The sequence below is a fragment of the Lepidochelys kempii genome, chromosome 5, assembly GCF_965140285.1.
Source record: "Lepidochelys kempii isolate rLepKem1 chromosome 5, rLepKem1.hap1, whole genome shotgun sequence".
NCBI classification, from domain to species: Eukaryota; Metazoa; Chordata; order Testudines; family Cheloniidae; genus Lepidochelys; species Lepidochelys kempii.
The window spans coordinates 119,558,401-119,580,099 of NC_136384.1; the positions used below are offsets into that span (position 1 = coordinate 119,558,401).

Consider the following 21,699-nt stretch of genomic DNA (forward strand, 5'->3'; position numbering starts at 1 on the left):
TAGATCATAATGGGCCCTTCTGACCTTAATATCTATGAATCTAACTGACTTTTGTACTTCAGCAAGAAGAGCTTCTGCAGCTGTTTAGTAAGGTCTTCCTGATAATGAAGTAATGAAGCAAAGTAAGCTGTCATGGGATAAGAGGGAAGTTCCTTTCATGGATTGGTAACTGGTTAAAAGACAGGAAACAAAGGGTAGGAATAAATGGTCAGTTTTCAGAATGGAGAGAGGTAAATAGTGGTGTCCCCCAAGGGTCTATACTGGGACCAGTCCTATTCAACATATTCATAAATGATCTGGAAAAAGGGGTAAACAGTGAGGTGGCAAAATTTGCAGATGATATAAAACTTCTTAAGATAGTTAAGTCCCAGGCAGACTATGCAGAACTACAAAAGGATCTCTCAAAACTGGGTGACTGGGCAACAAAATGGCTGATGAAATTCAGTGTTGATAAATGCAAAGTAATGCACACTGGAAAATATAATCCCAAGTATACATATAAAATGACGGGGTCCGTTACCACTCAAGAAAGAGATCTTGGAGTCATTGTGGACAGTTCTCTGAGGACATCCACTCAATGTGCAGTGGCAGTCAAAAAAGCAAACAGAACGTTGGGAATCATTAAGAAAGGGACAGATAAGACAGAAAATATCATATTGCCTCTATGTAAATCCATGGAACGCCACATCTTGAATACTGCGTGCAGATGTGATCGCCCCATCTCAAAAAAGTTATATTGGAATTGGAAAAGGTTCAGAAAAGGGCAACAAAAATGATTAGGGGTATGGAACGGCTTCCATATGAGGAGAGATTAATAAGGCTGGGACTTTTCAGCTTGGAAAAGAGACGATTAAGGGGGGATATAATAGAGGACTATAAAATCATAGAATATCAGGGTTGGAAGGGACCTCAGGAGGTCATCTAGTCCAACCCACTGCTCAAAGCAGGACCAATCCCCAACTAAATCAACTAAGTCATGACTGGTGTGGAGAAAGTAAATAAGGAAGCATTATTTACTCCTTCTCATAACACAAGAACTAGCAGTCACCAAATGAAATTAGTAGGCAGTAGGTTTAAAACAAACAAAAGGAAGTATTTTTGTACACAGTGCACTGTCAACCTGTGGAACTCCTTGCCAGAGGATGTTGTGAAGGCCAAGCCTATAACAGGGTTCAAAAAAGAACTAGATAAATTCATGGAGGATAAGTCCATCAATGGCTATTAGCCAGGAGGGGCAGGAATGGTGACCCTAGCTTCTGTTTGCCAGAAGCTGGGAATGGACAATAGGGGTTGGATCACTTGCTGATTACCTGTTCTGTTCATTCCCTCTGGGGCACCTGGCATTGGCCACTGTCAGAAGACAGGATACTGGGCTAGATGGACCTTTGGTCTGACCCAGTATGGTCGTTCTTATGTATATTTTTCCCACTTACCCTGCTGCTGCTGTTAAAAGTAGTCATTTTAAAATTAGAATGATGTGTAACTGGCTAATTCCAATAGATTAAATGGTTGTCACTGTTCCACGGTACTTTGCTGCTTAATGTAATCCTGTAGATGGTATTGCTGTCTCTCTTGCCCCAGGACTCTGTTAGAAAGTGAGATGTTCGGTCTCAGTAGGTATTTCTGGCTGAAGTACAAGTGGCTTAATTGAATGTTAATAGCAAAACAAGAAAATGTGTATTAGCCGTACTTTCCTGCCTTCATGGGGGTATTGAGGCGTAATTCACTAATTCTTTGAATGTGCTTTGAGATTCTCTTACGGAAAGCACGGTAGAACAGCAAAGTAGTCTCAGGCTGTGTACGATGTATTATAGACAATAGTCAGCTGGATGAGCAATTTTTTGATTTGTAATGAAGAGAAGGTGTGAAGTTTATTTGTTTCAGTACTCTAGATGATGGCACAGAAGCACACAATCGCATATTGTTGTAATAAGCTTTTCCATCAGGCATTGAAAAAGCACGGAGAGAGAGAACATTTGCAAAAGTGCCCAAGTCCTATTTTTAAAAGTCACTTGGGCTTCCAAGTCACTTAAATACTTCTGGAAAATTTAATGTTAGTTTCTGTTTTTCAGACAGTAAATGAATCCTGGAATGCTTTAGATACTCCATCTGATAAACTATATACTTGGAATCCCAAATCGACATACATTAAATCACCCCCTTTCTTTGAGAACCTGGTAGGTACATTTTTTTTTTTTCTCTCCTTTCCAAAGGATTTTCTGTTCGCTTCCAGGGCAGTTACACTATATTCAGGGCCAAATGCTCCTGTTAAAATGGTGTATAGTTGGAGTAATCCACTGATGTGATAACCTATTCCAGACCTCCACCTGTGTAACTGGGCCAAATTCTGCTCTCATAGTCCCTCAGGGTGATTTTTTCACACTCAAAAATAGCTTAGATCCAAAGGGGGAAAAAACACTCCAACACAACTAATGAATATTCAGAGGGTGAAGATTTGTTTGAAGAACGGGTGGATTTTTTTTGACTGGTTAGTTTAGCTGCTTTTTAGTGCACCTCCCACCCTTTTCAACCAACTCAACAAATTCTGGGTCACTTTCATTCTAATTTTATAAATATATATATATTTGTTGCATTTGTTTGCTTGGTAGACTTTGGAGCTTCAGCCCCCTAAATCCATAGTTGATGCCTACGTGCTCTTAAATTTGGGAGATTCTGTAACAACTGACCACATATCTCCGGCTGGGAATATAGCAAGGAACAGCCCTGCTGCTCGTTATTTAACCAGCAGAAGGTAAGTCAAGTTAAATGCTTTATATTTTCCTTCTCATACACATCCTTTCTGCTCCTTCCCCCTCTCGCTCTGTGGTTCAGTGATTGTACTGTGCAAGTCAGAGGGTTGAAATTCACGTGCCTTCCCACCCTGCTGTTTTCACCTCCTTGCACCTGTTAGAGCTGTTCCTTCTACTGTCCAGAGCAGCTGCCTTCCTAGGACCACATGGCAAGCGAACACCTCTCGCCTCACATCCTCCCTTGACTCCTTTTGCTTCATGCTACAGTATGAGCTGCGTCAGCCAGGGCAGAGAGAATAGGGAGCCATTTCCCTTCCAGATAATCCAGCCAAATCTTGGTCCCATTGCAGTCAACAGCAAAACTTCCATAGATTTCAGTGGCACCAAGCTTTGACCCTAAACACCTTTCCCCTATAATATAGGACTCCTTCACTGGTCAAACCAGGACTTCCTGCGCTACAGAAACTCTTGAGTTCAGATGTTCTTCCTGGGTCGGCACAGCTGCTGGCACAGGCTTGAGAACATTGCGCTCTTGCTTTACTGTTCTATGGGAGGTCTGGGGTTTTGTCTACCAGGCCTTGGGCTAATGTTGGAATCTTCTCTCAGGCCTGACTCCCTGTTCTGTTTCATGCACGGTGTGGTGTGTCTAATCCCTAGTCCCTCTCTCTGAGTGGCACGAATTTTGTTTCTGAAAACAATACTGTTTTTTTTAAATCATTGCTTTTGTAACAAAAGCCTTTCAACAGGTTTTTAAATGCAATGTGCTAATGTACCAGAGGTTACTGAATGCAAATCACTCTTGCTTCATGGGTGCAAGTCCCACTGATGTCAATGGGGTTGAAAGTTTAAAGTCCCATACACAAGTTGCAAAACAAATGTAGCATGTAAAAGTAACATTTTGGATGGATCCCAGTACAAACAGCCCTGCTCTATGCTTTGTCTCTCTGTTACTGGCTCAGTTAGAAGGAGACCTGTGTGTGTTTGTTTGGGGGTCATATATAAGTCTTATGCTCTCTGTATAAATTAATATTGCCATGTACACCCACTCTTAGTATTACCTTTTCCCCTCTGTATCCGTTAGCCTGCCCCAAAGAGCTCAAGAGCTCAAATTCTACTGATTCGAACAATGCCTTGCATAATGGGGCTCTGGCCAGGGACCATAGGTGCTATAGCAACAGAAGTAAGCGGTGGTGGAGATTAAGTAGCAGCTAATCAGAAGAGATTGTTATTGGTTCTTGTGGCTAAATGCAGCCTGGTTCCTATTATCGTAGCACCACTTGTGTATGTTGCTTGGGGTAACAATTCTTTGGCAGCCTCTCTGGCTAGGTCTAGGTTACATGCATGTGCTACAGTGGATTGGTAACAAAGATGTTGAAATAGAAATAATGAACTGGCAGCTGGTCCCCTACTATGCTGCTGGGAACCATGTGAGTGCTAGGAGAGAACTTTCAAACTATCAAAAGATGGCTGGATCTAGCTTCAGAGATGCCTCTTCACATCTGTTAATTCCTGCAGCCACTTCAGTTTAAAAATAAACACCAGTGTCTCTCTTTCCTAATAGCTTGACTCCTAGAGAGTTCAACTCTTATGGCTCCCGCAGAGGTAATGACGCTGTCATGGTCAGAGGAACATTTGCAAACATTCGCTTGTCAAACAAATTCATCAATAAGCAGGCACCCCAGACCATCCACTTCCCTTCTGGAGAAACAGTGAGTACACTGCTTGGCCCACACTGGGGCTGCCTACCTTGAGGCACCTAACTAGTTTGCCTGCAGTAGTTACTTTTGAGTTTATTTCCTAGTTTTTTGGGTCAGATCCTCATCTAGAGTAGAGAATAGTGGGAGTGTCAGCGGATGTAGGGCCAATGACTTCAGGGGAACTCTGCTGACTTACTGAGAATCTGTCTCTTTAAACTATGAGATCTCTCTCTAGAGAATACACCTTTATCATTCTGTATATTCTGTGTGTAGCAATATCTATGCCATAGAACCCTTAGCGTTACAAACACTTTAGGAATAGAAGTTGTTCATAATTCTGAACAAAAGATTGACTTAATACAGCTTTGAAACTTTACTATGCAGAAGAAAAATGCTGCTTTTAGCCATCCTACTTTAAGTGAGACAAGCACACAACCAGTTCTCAGGTTGTCAAATCTTTAAAATTTCCCTTTACTGTTTTATGTTTAACACTGTACTGTAATCTCTGCTGCTGCCTGATTGCATACTTCTGCTTCCAAATGAGATGTGTAGTTCACAGGTCAGCTCATAATTCTGAGGCTGTACAGATCTATATGTAACCTCTCTCTCTATATATTTATATAGCAAGCTAGATGTGTATTTCTAGAGAGACAAAAATCTAACAGCATGGGGGTGTAGACGTGCAGTCTTTGCCAGCTCTCATCCCAACATAAAAAGACATCCTCCACTATTCTTGGCTATTTGCAGCTCTGCCAAGAGAATACGTAGTGTAATACCGGCAGGGCTGTAACTGGTTAATACTATAGGAAGAGAGATCAGTGTTGGGACTGGACACTATGGTTATGTCTACACTGCGCAGTTGTTACCAAAACTTTTGTCTTTCACGGGTACTTAAAAAGCCCCCCCAGCGAAAGACAAAAGTTTTGCCGACGCAAGCAGCGGTATTGGCAGGAGCACTCTCCTGCTGACAGAGCTTATGCCGCTCATGGGGCTGGAAGTATTTTGTCGGCAAAAGTGCTGACAAAATACCGCAAAAGAGCGTGTACACTTGCAGGCGTTTAGTGACGAGGCTGTGTCGACGCAGCCTTGTTGCTAAAAGCGCCATAGCGTAGACAAGCCCTAGGTATTACCTGACCTGATGTCCTAGTACTCCATCCGTAGCCCCTCACATTCTGAGCAAAGCACACTTGCATGGGGTTGTAGGCTAGCTCTATGCGGAACGGTGGTATTTCGCACATGTATGGCGTTCTTGGAGCACCCATCTGGTAGCTGTGCACGCACTAAAGAGCACTGCTGCTTCCCAGTCTATGTCCCTACGAGGCATCTAATGGATCTGGTATTCCTTCCAGCTGGATGTGTATGATGCTGCTGAGAGGTACAAGCAGGCCGGCCATCCCCTGATTGTGCTGACGGGCAAGGAGTATGGCTCAGGAAGCTCCAGGGACTGGGCAGCAAAGGGCCCTTTTCTACTGGTGAGTGACTCTGTAATAAATGCAAGTGGAGAAGTTAGAACCACCCTTCGTTGTTCACTTTTCCTAGATGCTTATGAGCATCCTGTGCCCAAACTCCCCCTCGAAGGAATATTCCAAGGTGTGTCTGTGTCTCTCTCACTCTAAGTAGAATGCTACTGTCAATCACTTAGACCAAATGAGAGAAGAATTCAGATTATGGTCTATGCTGGTTAAGAAGGGGCTCCTTCTGGGCAAACTGATTGAACTTTGAGAACAAAGCAAACCACTACAGGCACGGCAGAGCCTTTGCGATACCCAGCAGTGTTGTAGCCCACAACACGAGCTATATACTATAGAAGCCGGTTATCCCTCCTGAAGAAATTCATACTTACCCAGTAAACAGGTAAGTTTCATACACAAACAGGACTCCCTATTGCAGAAACAATAGCATACAACTGAGATGACCAACACCACGCTACAAATAACCACCCACCAAAAGCAAGAGATTGCATACTGCAGGCTGTTGGCAAATTATTCCCCCAAGTTTAACTATGGTAGGTTTGTGCATGACACTCCAACCAAAATGGGGTGGAACTTGTAACAGTTACTTATTTACCTGGACTTAGAGCTCTGTGGGGCAATGACTTTGTTCTGGGGTTGTATGATACCAAACACTGACAGGATGCAGTCGGTGAGGGGGGCTCCTATGTGCTGTTAACTACCCCATGGAGTCTTGGCCTTAGCTTCAGTGGGGATTTGGTTTGTTTTCTACACTTCCATTCAAACCAAACCTCTTGGAAAAAGTGCAAGTTTCTATTGAAACTGGGAGTTGTTTAAGGGCTTGCTGTACTACATGTGATCAATGGTGTGACTATTTAAAAACATACAAACAGTGCAGAACTTAGAGACAGAGACAGCACAATATAAATGACACCTATCCACAGAACAGAGGTCATGTGGCCTAGAGCACAAGCTTACTCAGGGTGCCTGTGTGTGTGCGCTATGAGACTTTATGGCCCAGGCCCCCATATACAATACCTTTAAAGGAGCACTTTCTGAAAAATCCAGGCTGAGCACACCCTCTGAGGCCCCTTTGGGGTGCTTAGAACACAATCCCTAGTCACTTTTGCAAATCTCTGCCTATAACTCTGTTTAGTAATAAGGAGAATTCTCCCAACCTCCTCTATAGAGAGACTACAGTAAACACAGCTGAATGTTTGCATTTCCCAGGGAATCAAAGCCATCCTTGCTGAGAGCTATGAGCGCATCCACCGCAGTAACCTGGTAGGAATGGGAGTGATTCCCCTGCAGTATCTGCCCGGAGAGGATGCTGAGAGTCTAGGTCTCACAGGACGGGAACGTTACACAATTGTCTTTCCTGAAGAACTTGCACCAAGGATGAATGTCCAGATCAAGGTAATCAGAATTCTGTGGGTTGGATTTTCAGAAGCACCCTTGAGTGAGCAAGTCCCTCAAACTCACTCTCTCACCTTCCAGTATTCTTGGTCCAGCTGCTGCTATGGTGTTGTGTGAGTGACACCTTCACATAGAAACGCTGTGGCATAGAATGAAATCCATAAAGTGTACTTCATGCAACTACACAATACTGATGCAGTCCACTGACGCTTAACTTTGACTTCCTCCACCCCTATAAATTGCACTTTGCACAACAGTCAGTGCCATACAGCTAAACTAAGCTAAGCATTCAATACACTAGGTCCAAATAAATGGTGAGCACATTTTTAGATGAGATTTCCAACATTTGAGGGCTTCACCACTTTTGCTATAGTGTAGAGTTCAAAGTAGTCCAATATAAGTCTGAAGAAGTGCTGTGGGTAGGAGACTGCTTAATTAAAAAATATATATACACACACCCCCCCCACAAGGGAAGAACTACAAATCCCAGTGCATCACTTCATGCATTTGAAACTAAAATATATCTCAATCCACAATGTGCGCAACTCCGGGAAATGCTGAGCTTGTACAGTTTTTAGTATAGAAACAGTGATTAACCTTTTCATAACTGGTTTTTTCCTGGTTCCCTATCCTCTGTGCCAACACCACAGAAAATGAGGCTGCAAAAACATTTGTAGAATTAATATTTTTGCCACGTTACTGAAGCCAAGAATTTAGAAACATTAAATAGTTGTATTTAGCTATTAAAAACAAAGTTAACCACTTTAAGGGATACAAACTTCCATGCTCCAAGACATAAGTAAACCATTACTAGATTCTGGAGCTAAGTTACTGGGGTTTTGTATCTGGAGCTAAGTCTGGCACTTCTGCACATTACTGGTTGCTTAATGTTTGTTATTGCTAAAGCATGGCTTCCAGCTGTATGTGGGAAATAATCCTCCTTTCACTACCAGATCCTGTTGCACTTGGCACACTGGCAGAACTTAGACAGCAGGATGTACTCTGTTAATGTTCTCTCTCTAATCCCCACAGCTGGATACAGGGAAAACCTTCCAAGCCATCATGAGGTTTGACACTGATGTGGAGCTCACTTATTTCCGCAATGGTGGCATCCTGAACTACATGATCCGTAAAATGGCGTCCTAATTAAAGCAACAGCAAGCACCTGTCCAGTTAGAAACCTGCCTTTGATGGCCACATGAGAATGCCCAATAAGCACAGAACTTAGAAGTCTAAACCATGAAATCAGTTGTCTCCTTGTGGACTGTATTACCCAGGGGCTTGTTTACAAAAAGGTAGAATGTGTTCAGTTTCCTGACACAATCATTTAGTTTTTGTATGATGGCTAGATTGACTATTCTAGTATGGGGTGATGCAGAAAGTGGATCTGTAACCACTGCCAAAGCCTGTTCTGTAACAATTGGTGATTTGTACATGGTGCATTTTGTTTGATGGCACCTGTCAGTCAGATACAGTCCTATGCTCATTTCAATTTCCCAGAAACTGACAGGGTACACTGGGATTTTTTTTAGCCCCCTTCCCTGGATTCTAGATTGAGGTTGGCTCCTTCCCCTTCTTCCTATTTAAACAGCATTTGATTGGAATCCCTCCTTGAGTGGCTAATGCTGAAATTAGTAAATTGCTTAGCTTACTCTTAACTACAAAATGTGAATTATCTTCCTTTAAGAACATCTTCTCTAAGCACTAGGTTTTGTTGGGACAGTGGACCTTTTGGGCAACAAATTTCTAAGATTAAAATCTATTTTTGAAAATTTCACTATAGCATTGGACTTTCTTTGCATACAGACTTATCTTTAGCAAGAGGGTGATAGTATGTTTGAGAAGTACAGTTTGATAATGGGGTCCTTCAAGGATAAACATCCAACCTACAAAAAATTACAGGTAAGATGCAACTACTACAACAAGAATATTGTTTGTGGCTCTTTGAAGACTCCACATTTGGTTTTAAATAAGTGTCCACTGCATACACACTGGTTGTAGTGGCTTCCAAAACATTGAACATACTAGGTGCTACTAAAGAGGCTCCTCCCATATTACTATTTAACTACTGGGGGAGAGGACATTTTGAAAGCTACAATGAGGGACTGTTGTGACCACCTGCATCAAGCCTAGAACATCTTTGGGCTTGTCTTCACAGTGGGGGTAACATGCACTTGTTTATCTGCATCAACCCTGATAGAAATTGTACTACATTAAAGCACACTAACTTTGCAGTAACAAAGATTGTCAGAAGGATAAGAAACACACTGGCTTTATGAATGGGAATTTTCTAAACTCCGAAAGTAATGGTGTAACAATGGAAATAGTCAAATGCTCAAGTTCAATCTTCTAACACTTCAATTTTGCTGTAGGAAGCAACCAGTTTGTAGAAAGACTACTTAATTATGGATTACTAATCACACTTCCATTAAAGTTTTATTTAAATGCATCCATTTTCATGAGGAATTAACAGAGCAATACTGATAAGTGTCTACTTAAACTTATTGTGCTACTTATTAGTTAGCAGCGCACAATTGTTAAACAGCTGCCACTCACCACTATGGAGAAAGTTTTCCACCTAAAAGTAAATGGCTTCCCCTGAAAACAAAGGAACTGTTTATCCTTGTCTGTTTGGCTGTATCCTAACAGTGGATTTCATTTGTCTAATGGAAGGGATGAAGCGAACCTCTTGCAGGTATAATGGGAGCTCTTGGTTTGACTTTAAATCAGTTCTGGCTAGACCTGCCTCCCACTAGGAGATTAAGTGGCCTAACATTTCCGAACAAGATTTTTTTTAAATCTGAAAGTGTTTGTTTAGTTGAAAACCAAAAATTATCCAGTCCTCCTCACAGCACACTAAATTAGGGACCAAGGGTAGTCTCTAAATCCAGAAAGTTGAATGTTTTAAATCTGACTTCAGTTCCTTACTGTGAAGGAACCAACCTGCATTGTATTTTGCCTGTAAACAACTCTACATCCTAGCATAAATGACATCTGGAGGTGAATTGAATTTAAGATTTAATGAGTTCAGGCTACATGGTCTGCATAAAGTGCAACATGAACAAATAGCAACAAAACAGATACATCAATGCAAAACATGCAACTTCAATTGTTCACTTATAGAATTGCACCTATCTAGATGTTTTAGCTAATAAGTTTGATTAGGCATTCAATTTGTTTTTTTCCTCCCACACAAACTATTTTGCAGAGGTGAAGACTTAACTTAGCATACAGTCAGAATACAAATTAGGAAGTGTTCTTACTAGTCTGTTGGAGGTGACAAATAATGAAGAGGGAGTGTACATAAAAGAATGCCAGACTATTGAGATAAAATGGGCAAAAAAAGTCTATCAGCCATGGCATGAAATACAATAGTTCTTAGAGCATTATCATCTACATCCATCCACTTAGAACTGAGTACAAGATAGCATAACCTTCATAATAGAATTACGAATGAAAGACTGCAGAACCCTCTTTAAGCAAGTGCTGCCATTTGCCCATTCTGCATGTATTTAGGAATGTGCATTTGTGTATGAAATAGCTCACACAGTAGGGTGGTGATGAACCAGTTGTTACTCACTCTGTACTGGACATTTCGTTAATGTCAAATTCCCTCATCGCAAAATCCACATCCCTCCATTTCCGGAAAACTGAGAGTTTCCCAGTTGTGACATCCTTCACCACAAAGCTTTCAATTTTGATCACTGGGAGGTCATCGAACGTCTTGTACCTCACTGTAATTCCCCAGTCATGCTGGCACTTGGAGTCCCGGCAGTACATTTTACATTTCTTCTCAAAGTTGTCATAGCAGCTTGGTTTTTTGTGAGGCTTTGTTAGAAAACGTTCCTTAAACAGGGCACCTAAGACTGTGTGGTGAGACTCCTAAAAATGACAGTAAAAGTATTAGATGTAGCTTAATACCAGAAATTTATCATAATTCCTAAATTTCTATTGGTTGGCCTTCATACGAGTGCCTTTCATTAGAGAATCCCATCGCATTTTACCCTCATAGCCTACTTGGCAGCAGAGTTGGGTCAAGTATTCTAATTCTGACACAGGAGCTAGTAGGATTGGGCACTTTTGAAAAGGGCCAACTAATTTTGGGTGCCTGAATTGGGACCTTTTCATGGCTTGAGTACCTGTAGCTCCCACTGATCTTACACTACTGCCAAGGGAATTCTGCCTCTGTCACGTGGTTTAAACCATAAGCTGCAAGACCTTATTCTTCTATAAGAAATAGCTTGAGTTGCAGTAGCAATTATGAAAAAGGAAATTCACTTACAAAAAAAGTAAGAGAGATGATCTGTCACTCATTCCCCTTCTCACACGAAATTGTAAAACCAAATGTAATTTGCAAGGATTGGTGAAGTCTCTGCTGCGTCGGTGAAAATGTATTGAGTCTTCTCTTATAAATCTCCTATTACCACCTCCCCTTGTGTGGTATAACAGTGCATGCCACTTCACAGCTGTCCTTACAAGTGTAAATGATTTTAAGAGGACTGTGTTCCATAGTCCCTAAGGTCGGTTACTGTCTCACTGGGGAGCTGGATGGAAACTCCAGAGAGGTCAATTCAGGTGTAGGGAGTTTGTTTAAAACAGGGAGCAGGAGATCACCTAGCTGTGCTCTGCCAGTCTCCCCACTGCTTGGAAACCACCTGTTTGCAGCACATGAAATACCCCAGGCATGGGAAACCCCAACATCAATGCTTAGATTTCCTGGCTCAAGGAAAAGGCTCTCCAATTGCAGAGCTGCCCAGCTGACTTTCCCACCATCAGTGGGTGGGAGCAGAGCATGACTAAGACCCTTGGGTCACCCTAGACAGCCCAATGAGAACATGTGAATGATGCACAGCAGCAGTTCTAAAAAAAGCAAAAAACATTGCACCACCTAAGAAATGAGAAGGAAAAATAACCCTAAAAGGATAGTGCTGCTCCGTAAAGCAAGGATACGCCTTCCCCGGGAATGCTGGGCCCTGCTCCCTTCATCAGAGATGCAGAGCAGCAAGAAAGGGTTCAGCTCTGGGTAATGAAAGTTGTTTGAAGGCTAGAGAGACTTCCATAGGAGGAGTGATTGAGAAGATCACAACTGTTTTAGTGAGATGAATATGAAAGCACCGTGAGAGGGCTATAAAAAATATTGGATGGCATAGAGAAAGTAAATAGCGCACTCCTATACAGCCTCTGTCATGATATAAAAACAAAGGGGGCAGCTAATGAAACTGAAAGGTAATGCAGCTAACTTATTTTTCCCCCTGCACCATGCATAAACCAACCACTGGAAATTCACTCAGTGCTAACCTGCAGCAAAAAAGATTCAGAAGAAAGTAACCTGTGGGTGGAAAGTGAACAGCCAGTTACATTAAGTATCCAGGTACCATGTATATTGCAGCTGTATAATATGAACATGTGTGGTTATAAAGATGGGTGGTTTGTTTAGGTATGGATATTTCCTGTTTGTATACATTTACCAACCAATGGATCATGCTTGAGGATAAACATACATTATGTAGGATAAAAAAAATCAAATCACTGTTTATGAGTGTAAGTTAAATGGTAACAGCCTGGACTTAGGAAGAAATTTCTCCTACAGGCAGTTGTTCCATGATTGTACACTACACTGATTCTCACACCTTTCATTGAAATATTTGATACTGTCCACAGGATGGATCACAGGTGTGATCTGTTACTAAAGTTCTTATGTCCCATTCTGCATCAAACTGGTCATTTTAAACTTCCACACCAAATGTAACACTGAAATTGGACTGGTAAGACTCAGCTGGTAAACTATTTGCACAGCATAACATTCACAGATTCCTAAGCTATACGCTTACCTCTATAACCCTGATGTCTTCTGTATTACAGGCATCTGCTTTGCACTTCCCACAGAGCAATTTTCTATTGCCCCCCAGGGGCTTTTGTGTTCTCCCTCTCTTTCTGGAATCTCGCATGGTCTTTTCCTTGTTTTGCAGGTCATTTATCTAAAAAACAAAGCATTAGAAACAAATGGATATTATGATCTTCAGAGAAACACTGAGGGCCAGATGCTCAGCTGATGTTGATCCACGTAGCTCCAGTGAAGTCAATGGAGCTATGCTGATTTACACCAGTTGTAGACCTGGTCCTGAAAATGGTGGTCATGGTGGAATTCAAGCTCCTTTCTGCTATTTCCTATGAAAATGTGACTCAGTCTCTCAGGTCTAATAACTCCCCAAAGGGCACCACACCTATTTTCAGAATTGCCAACTCCAGTTATCCCCATGCATAAGAATTGTGGTAGAAGTGGAAAATACATCTGTGATGGGCAGCCTGACATCCAATTCTTGAACAAAGTCCCTTTTTAGTAGAAATATGAAGCCAGCACCTGTCTAAGATGGTCAGATGGCTGACGAGTGAAGAGCATCAGGGGAAGAAGGAAAAAACCCACACGCCACCACTCACTTCTGAGCACGCTCAGGGCATATTTGTTATGTCAGAGCCTCAGGGTGCTCACTACAATGCAATACTCTCTCCTAGGCCCAGATCCTGGCCAATGTTAGACACCGACTGCTTTTCATCTCTGCAGTCACTGCCGTTAAACAGTGGTCAAAGTTAATTTTGGCATTGAAGTGGATAGAGCTTTGCTGATTGGGCCAGACTCTTTGCTGGAGTCAGACACCACTACTGGGACAGTATGCATGAAGGACAGCATCTCTCTGACATTCTCCACACGGGAGACTTTTTCAGTTCTAAGATGTAGGAGATAAACCACGGGCTTTACAAATATGCTGGGAGTATGTGCGTGACAAATATTGTCTGGACTAGGCTGCCAGCAGCCTAAACATCATTCAAAGAGCCATCCTCCTATACTCCCCACCTGCTCACCAGTGGCCCTTTGAAATCTTCCAGAATCCACGGCTTCAGGGAGCTGTGAAATCAGTAGCCAAAGGCTACAAACAGGACATTGCTAGTGTAGACCCAGAGCAAATCTGGAATGGTTCAGAACATGAATCAGAATACCCAGTGTGGACACAATGAACTACTTGGGCTTAAACTGGTTTCTGTCATCAACTCAGGGCATGGCTACACTTGCAGATGTAGAGCCCTGGGAGTTAAACCAGCCTTCAGAGACCGCAGCAGGGAAGGCACTGCCGTGTGTTCACACTGTCAGATTCAAGTGCCCTGGCGTGGCCACATTAGCAACTCTTGCAATGCCAGAGCGCGCAGAGCATTGTGGTAGCTATCCCAGCATGCAAGTGGCAGCAACATGCTTTTCAAAAGGGGGAGGGGGAGGGAGGAGTGTGACAGGGAGTGTGTTTTGCGTATGGGTTTTTGGGGGCTGACAGCATGTCAGCATGTGGTCTTGTAAGTTCAGACAGCAGCAGACCCCCCAGTCCCCACCTTGCACTCACTCTCTCTCTCTCACACACACACACACACACCCCCGTCCACCCACCTCCATTCCACACTAATGGTTGCTTTGTCCTGGAGCAGATAAGCAGCTGGCTGTCAGAAACTGAGCTTTGAAAGGGGATATCTGAACTCCTACAGCAAGTTGCCACTTGATTTAAGAGGATTATGGGATGTTTCCGGAGACTGATCAGAGCTCAGTAATGCAATACCTCGTTCACACTGACATCAAGGCATTTCAGCCGGGGCACAGCAAGCGTTCCACCCCCACGAGAAGTGTATTACCAGGAACACTCCAGCTGTAGCATCCAGGCACTCTACGTGCCTTGCCAGTGTGGACAGGTCGGGAGTTAGGGCACCTGGGGCTGCTTTAATGCGCTCTAACTTGCAAGTGTAGCCAAGCCCTCAGAAATTTCTTCAATGCTAATGGGCTACCCACAGCCCCATGCAGATATGATAATTTACTGTACTGAACAACTGCAAAATAAGTGTTCATATATTGCTATGCAAATAGGTCGCTATAACACCCATTTGACCACTAATGCTCCACAGCTACCATGGGGGTGAAACAGCACACAGCAACACAATGGATTAGCACACACAGGGGGAAATTTACCCCTCCCATTGGCTCCCAGTTCACAGGTTCAGCAAAGGCCTCAAGTGGTGCACAGGCCTCGTGCTTTGTCTGTGCACAGGGTGAATTCCACCCTGAGTGAATACTCGGTGCAGCTGAGAGAGCCCTGTGACGGTGGCCAGTTTAGGGTCTGTCTCTGATCTAGAACATGCAGAATGGCAGCGAGTGGACTCACCTTCCTTGCGAACTTTTCCTCATCCCACTCCTGCAGCTGCTCAATGGCTTTGTTCATCATCTCCTCCTTATAGATATTATTTCTCTCATTCTCAGCCACTTCGCTTTTGCTTGTCACAAGGATGCACTTGCTATCTTTTGCCCTTCCACGACCTGGGAGGTGACAGGAAGCCCTTTTATAACTGTCTATAGAGACCAGAGCAAAACAGCAGACCAGCTGTGCCACAAAGCCTGGGTCTCAATGCAGGCATGGAGACATTGGAAACATTATGCTTCTGCATGGTTCCTCATGTGTCCCTTACCCACTCCCAAGCTGCGGCAACTACATATGCTTAGAAAAGCCTCCCAATTAAAATTCACTGGGCTCAGACCCTCTTAATCCAAGCAAGCATCCAAAGACACACACATTCTATGAAGTTTTGAAGTTACAAAGACCCCACCCTATGTTGTATGTGTTCTCTGTCTGTACTGTGTTACACATTGGCACATGAGGCCTTCGGGGTGATTAGCTCAGATATTTTGTGGCCAGCACCACTGTATATTGTCTCAGTGGTTTCTTTGAGAAAAATCCATATGGCTAGTTGAAGAACAAGACAGAGATGAACATCCATTAGTTATCTGTCCCGTTGTTGGATTACCACCAAAATGAAAACTCATAGGTGACAGTAGGAAATACCATTAGGGGAAGGATGGTCTCTTCACTATGTATTTTTTCAATGCCTAGCATAATGCAGCCCTGATCTCAACTGGAGTCTGGCTCTACCGTGATACAAACTAATAATAATAATAATAATTCATAGGATTCCCATGTTATCCTATGCTTTTAAAAAGGAGGTTTTGTTAGAACCAACCATTACTCACATTTAGTTTGAGTTCCAAAAATTATTTTAAGTGGAGTTAATCTGCCCAACTTTTTTCAGGTATTTACAACAGCACTTGTAGCAAGAGAGATCTTTTTCCTTCACCACTTTAAGTTTAATTTTGAGGTAATTTAATACAAAAATAAGTAACAATAAAACCATGACATTGAGTGTGATTATAAACCCCAAAAGCCAGGGGCTCACTCAATGAAAGGTCTATTTCAAATGAGTAAAATAACCATTTCACACCAATATTGAATTTCATAGCCTGACTACATGCTCAGCTCACAGAATTAAATTTTGCAGAGGAACTTTTAAAAGGGCTAGGTAATTTTATGACCTTTTTCCCTTTTGTAGGTGAAAGTGTAACCCCCATTTAGAGTAGGGCCCTCTATCCCCCTCCAGTGGCTGGACTACATAATGGTTTATGAGTAGAAACTTGTTTTTAAATGCAGGAGTCCCAGGTTCAGGCCACACTTCCCATAATCCACCTGAGGGCACTGTGTTACACAAGTTTAAGGACAGATTGTGCCCATATGCAAACAACTGTGTAGAAGGGCCAAGCAACTATGCGAGACGCCATTAATGGAGTTTCTTCTGAATTCTCCATGGGGGCATGTTTTGCAGAGTTTCAACTGCACTTGCAGTTAAATTCTTCTTCTGTGCATATTTCTATTTACTTGCTTGCACAAATGCATGCTTAAGAGATGTTCCTTGAAAGTGTAGCATCATTGTGTGATGTGTATAATCTACTCTCACACACGAATCTAATCAATGGCTCTTCCGTCCTATGACAAATAGATATCAAGACTTGTCCTGACCCTTCATTCATCTGAAAGCACTCAGAGGCAGAGACGAGTAAGATAAACACACGAAGCCAAAAGTAAACAGAACAGCCAGTCAGAGGGGCTGACTGGGGTGTTTTCTAGACCTATACCATGGTCACATGATTATAGTTTCTTAAGCTCCAGTGACCCATACCTCGGACTTGGATCATTTTGGTGACATTGCCAGAGTATTCATAGAGGAGAACCAGGTTGCACTGAGCAATATCAATCCCTTCATCAGCAACAGCTGTAGTTATTAGTATCTTACTGTCACTGTTGGTTTTGAACGAGTCCAGTACGCCCTTTTGATTTGAGAGTGTCATACCTACAATATAAAGTCAGAATACAATGCACAGTCAGATGCTGAAAAGTTCCTAAATCAAATAATACACATCTTAACCGTGCAGTCAGTACCGAAAGTCAGTCTGTTTGCTCGCAGACTGAAAGAAATGCCTCAAATCAGGATACACAGCTGACTGTTTGAGGACTAAAAAGCTGCACAATATCTAACAAAGAGGGACTCATGTAGGGTGTCACACTGCATCACTTTGGCAAACAACATTTTACACTTCCAAGTGTTTGAAGTTGTCCTTTTAAAAATGGTTTGTTTTAATGAGAGCCTGTTCCCTGCTATTTAAAACAAACTAAGATATTCGCAAAATAAGTCAGATTTATTCTGTTTGGTGCAGTCAAGTTTTTAAAACATATGTACCTCCGAACACAGGGAAACTGAGTGAGCCACAAATGAGGCAGGGAACACCCACTGCATTGCTCCGAGTAGAGAGGACGAGAGATTTTTTTAAAATTATCTAGCAGCACTGCATAGCAGAGCATTGTTGCTAATGCACCTAGCGTTTTAACCAGAGGTTCTAGCAGGAAAAGCAGGAGTCCGTCTAGATGTGGTAAGATCTCCTGTACGTTTCGTATCCCTCCCTAATATTGATGAAGGAATTGTAGTAGTGGTTTGGGCATTTGCTTGTTGGCTTGTCCTGGAACATGGAGATTGACTACAGAGATGATGCAATAATTTAAGTGGTCTGGGAACACATGACATGACATAACTTACTTCCTCAGGGCAAACTCCCATACCTGTTTGCTGGTTTCTTTTGCTACGCCCCATCAACATATCTGGTTTTAGGTAGCTGAGTGTAGGATTTTCATAAATCCATTTCTTCAAAGCCTGTAAAGTAAAACACCCATTAGTAATCCTTTCCGAACTCTTGGTCACAGAAAAGGATGCAAGGAGTCCTGGCATATGCAATAAGCGCAGACCAGGCTGGCTGCTAAGCATGCTACCCTATATTTATTTTCTAGTTGCCCCTTTTTAGTAGTGTTGGAGAGAGAAGGTCTTACAGATACTAGAGCTCTTGTGGTAACAAAGAGAAGGGTGCGGGTCTCTGGCTTCAGGCGGTATTCTTCATTCAGGATGAAAGTGAGCTCCTCCAGTTTGGGATTCTCATTCAGTTCATCTTCTGAGGCCTCTCTCAGTTCCTGTTGTTTAGCTGGAAGAAAACGTTGACCTCCTCAGATTGCAGTTGGCATCATCCATTCCAGCAAACAGCATTCTGACCCACATCTAGCAGCCAAATGTCAAGTGACTTTCCCTGGACTAACTTCTTTAAAAATTCTCAACTGTTTTCTTAAAAAACAAAAGTTTTATATGGAGATATTTTTGAATCATTTGCATTTTAAAGCAGAAATCACAGCAGCATACCCCCTGAGCAGGCATCTAAACCAGAAAATTGCCTTTTTAAAAAAAAAAAAAAAAAAAAAGCTATTTTAAAGACAAATATTGATTCTGCTGGCTCTTGACTGACTTGAGGGCTTAGCGAGTGGCCAGCGAGGCTGTGACTCTACAGTGCCCTAGCTTGCCATGTAGACAAGCCCCAAAGTCATGATTCTTCAGTTGGCTCTGTACAGGCAGACCCTGCATCCATGTGAATCCCCAATGGGAATTAGTCTGCACAATCAGTTGCAGGATCAGAGCCTAATTTAGTACACTTGATTTCTTAATCAGCTGTTCTCCAAATTCAGGGCTATCCTGTGGCATTAAACCACAGCTCATTGCAGCCCCCGAGAGGCATTGCTGTAATACCTGCAGGAGTGCTGGGGTAGCATGAGCCCAAGTAGCACAAAGCACAACATGTGCCCCTCCCTCTGAAGTTGCTAGCGCTCCTGATCCCCTTTAGTCCCCCGGCTCCCAATTCTGTGTAACACACAGGAGAGTGAGTCTTTATCTGATAGCGACTGACCCACATAAGAGAATAAGAGTCTACAACAGCTGACAGCTAAGGTTATTACTTCTTTAGCTCACGGGGTAGAAGCTCATGGTCTTAGCACTGAAGGTCCTGAGTTCAGTCCCCACTGATGAGCCAGGACATTTGTACACTGGGAGCACAGGGAAAGGCTCAATGACTTTCCATTAACTTTAAAGGTCTTTTCCTGGGCTGGACAACAGATGGGTACCCAAAGCTGGTTTCATGCAAACAACTGGCTTGGAAGGTCTGGACCCCAACTGTTACAGCCTCTAAACATGGATACAAGTAAAAGCAGCAAGTTGGACCACCTTAAATAATTCCTCCCCCCCCCCGGTACTTGCACCTTTCAGAGAGGCTGCATGAAGTACCTTCAAAGTTCACTGTTAACTGTTGATCTATCTCATCAAACCCTCCACTTCTAATGTCATTGAAAAATTCAGTCAAGTAGGCTAACGCATCCTGAGTCCGTGCATCTTCGTTGATGATGAGGGCGTCATTGTATTTCTGTTTAGAGAGAATATATTTTTAAAACACTCATTTTTCAGGCCAAATGCTTATCAGTAAGGGGGAGAGAAAAACACAAAACAACAACAAAAAACAAAAACAAAAACCACCAGTGAATTTTACTAAGGGTACATCTACACTACCCGCCAGATCGATCGGCAGGCAGCGATTGATCCAGCAGGGATAGATTTATTGCATCTAGTCTAGGCGCGATAAATCGACCCCCGAGCGCTCTGTCAACTCCTGTACTCCAGCACCGCAAGAGGCGCGGGTGGAGTTGACGGGGGAGCGGCAGCAGTCGACTCACCGCAGTGAAGACACCGCGGTAAGTCGATCTAAGTACGTCGACTTCAGCTATGTTATTCACATACCTGAAATTGCGTAACTTAGATCGATTCCCCCCACCCCAGTGTAGACCAGGGCTAAGATAAGCTTCTGCATTTGAAATACTTGTTACTTCTACAGTAGCACACGAAAAAACAGTGACTGCAAGCAGTATCCTCTGAACAGTTCAGTTTTTAGTAAACATCCAGGCTACAGCTCAGATGTGAGGCGCTAAAAATGTGTTTGCTCCTTTCAAACAAGTATAAGTTTACACTTTCCGCTAAAATAGACTGAGAAAAATCCACTAATTTATTTTCCAATTTGAATTTCTGAAGCCTGATTCCAATCTCAAACTGATTACTCAAACCTCTGTTTGAATGTAAGCCAGATAGGAATTGCGGCCCTGATCATACAGGGTTTACACGTGTTTCAGGGTTGAGTTCAGTGTAGTTATTGAGCTGCTTAAAGTCCATCAGGGATGTAAGCCTTTGTGAGACAAATGCCACTGTTAGTAATCACCCTGTAATTTATATTCTTATGCCTTGAGGAAGGTTTATTTTCAAAATGTTTGAAGTTCTATCCCCCAATCTTCAATTTCTGCAATATTCTAAAGCCCTTAAACTATTTGATCATTCATTCCACATTACATTTCTTAGAATGTATTCCACCCATTCGACCCATAGATCTTAATATAACTTTGCAAACTGTTTTGTATGAAAGACAATATACAAAATAAAAGTAACATTTTATAAGAAAGTTGACAATTCCCAGTTCCCAGGTGCCACAGGCAATTAGCCACAGGCTGCAGGTTTCCCCAGTGTGCTCCAGTCCTTCACACGTTACCCTGGAGCACAAAGAATTCAATCAAGACCTTGAATCAGATCCATAGCTGGTGTAAATGGATATAGCTCTTTGGCTTTAGTGGAGCTGTTCCAATTTACACTGCTGAGTATCTGGCTCAAGGTCTTTTGCCTGCCTTCTGCAGGAAAGCGAGTGGAGCTCTGCCAATCTGTACTGCTGAGAATCTGGCCCATTGCATCATCCCATAATTACTACAAAGATAAGAGCACCCAGAAATCTGGGAACTGTGTAGGGTCCTATTCTACTTCCAATTGGAGGCACCTGCACTGCTGTGAACAGGACTGATCCCTCTCTACATGCAACAGGAGAGGGCATTCACTTACCCGTAAGTGTTCAGTGTAAATAAAAAGAGCTCTACAAATCCTGCTCTCTTCTTTCTTATCTGGCAGTTGCAACATTCTGCACTTCTTCTGAGTGTCAACGATCCACTGTTCATAGCATTGCGTTCCGAAACGTTTACTCTTAATGTGGGACAATGCATCTGGTGCAGAAACAGGCATCAACACATCTTATTTAGCAGCTAACTAAAGCAGCCCAAACAAGATACAGGGCACTCT

The 21,699-nt window shown here is 42.7% G+C and overlaps 2 protein-coding genes across 6 annotated transcripts in view; one reads left to right on the forward strand and one right to left on the reverse strand.

The window, feature by feature from the left end:
* Positions 1-9,091, forward strand: part of ACO1 (aconitase 1) — a 49,106-nt gene extending 40,015 nt beyond the window's left edge. The window contains exons 16-21 of one of the 2 annotated variants that reach the window (XR_012159122.2): positions 2,073-2,177; positions 2,610-2,752; positions 4,312-4,459; positions 5,797-5,919; positions 6,068-6,301; positions 7,129-7,201. Coding sequence is in view for 1 of the 2 variants with exons in the window: in XM_073345585.2 (XP_073201686.1) it covers positions 2,073-2,177; positions 2,610-2,752; positions 4,312-4,459; positions 5,797-5,919; positions 7,129-7,314; positions 8,347-8,460 (819 nt within the window). In the remaining variant the exon portion in view is untranslated. Of the gene's footprint in view, positions 1-2,072; positions 2,178-2,609; positions 2,753-4,311; positions 4,460-5,796; positions 5,920-6,067; positions 6,302-7,128; positions 7,315-8,346 lie in introns of those variants that run through there. The other variant, XM_073345585.2, reaches the window with a different exon arrangement.
* A 1,224-nt stretch (positions 9,092-10,315) lies between these two features.
* RIGI (RNA sensor RIG-I) overlaps positions 10,316-21,699 on the reverse strand; it is a 56,843-nt gene continuing 45,459 nt past the window's right edge. For 3 of the 4 annotated variants that reach the window (XM_078852947.1, XM_073345581.2, XM_073345580.2), the window contains 8 exons: positions 21,466-21,623; positions 19,822-19,957; positions 18,549-18,697; positions 18,285-18,375; positions 17,350-17,520; positions 15,510-15,661; positions 13,146-13,292; positions 10,316-11,196 (listed from right to left, as the gene is read on the reverse strand). In XM_078852947.1, coding sequence (XP_078709073.1) covers positions 10,891-11,196; positions 13,146-13,292; positions 15,510-15,661; positions 17,350-17,520; positions 18,285-18,375; positions 18,549-18,697; positions 19,822-19,957; positions 21,466-21,623 — 1,310 coding nt within the window. In that variant the 3' untranslated portion in view covers positions 10,316-10,890. Of the gene's footprint in view, positions 11,197-13,145; positions 13,293-15,509; positions 15,662-17,349; positions 17,521-18,284; positions 18,376-18,548; positions 18,698-19,821; positions 19,958-21,465; positions 21,624-21,699 lie in introns of those variants that run through there. The other variant, XM_073345584.2, reaches the window with a different exon arrangement.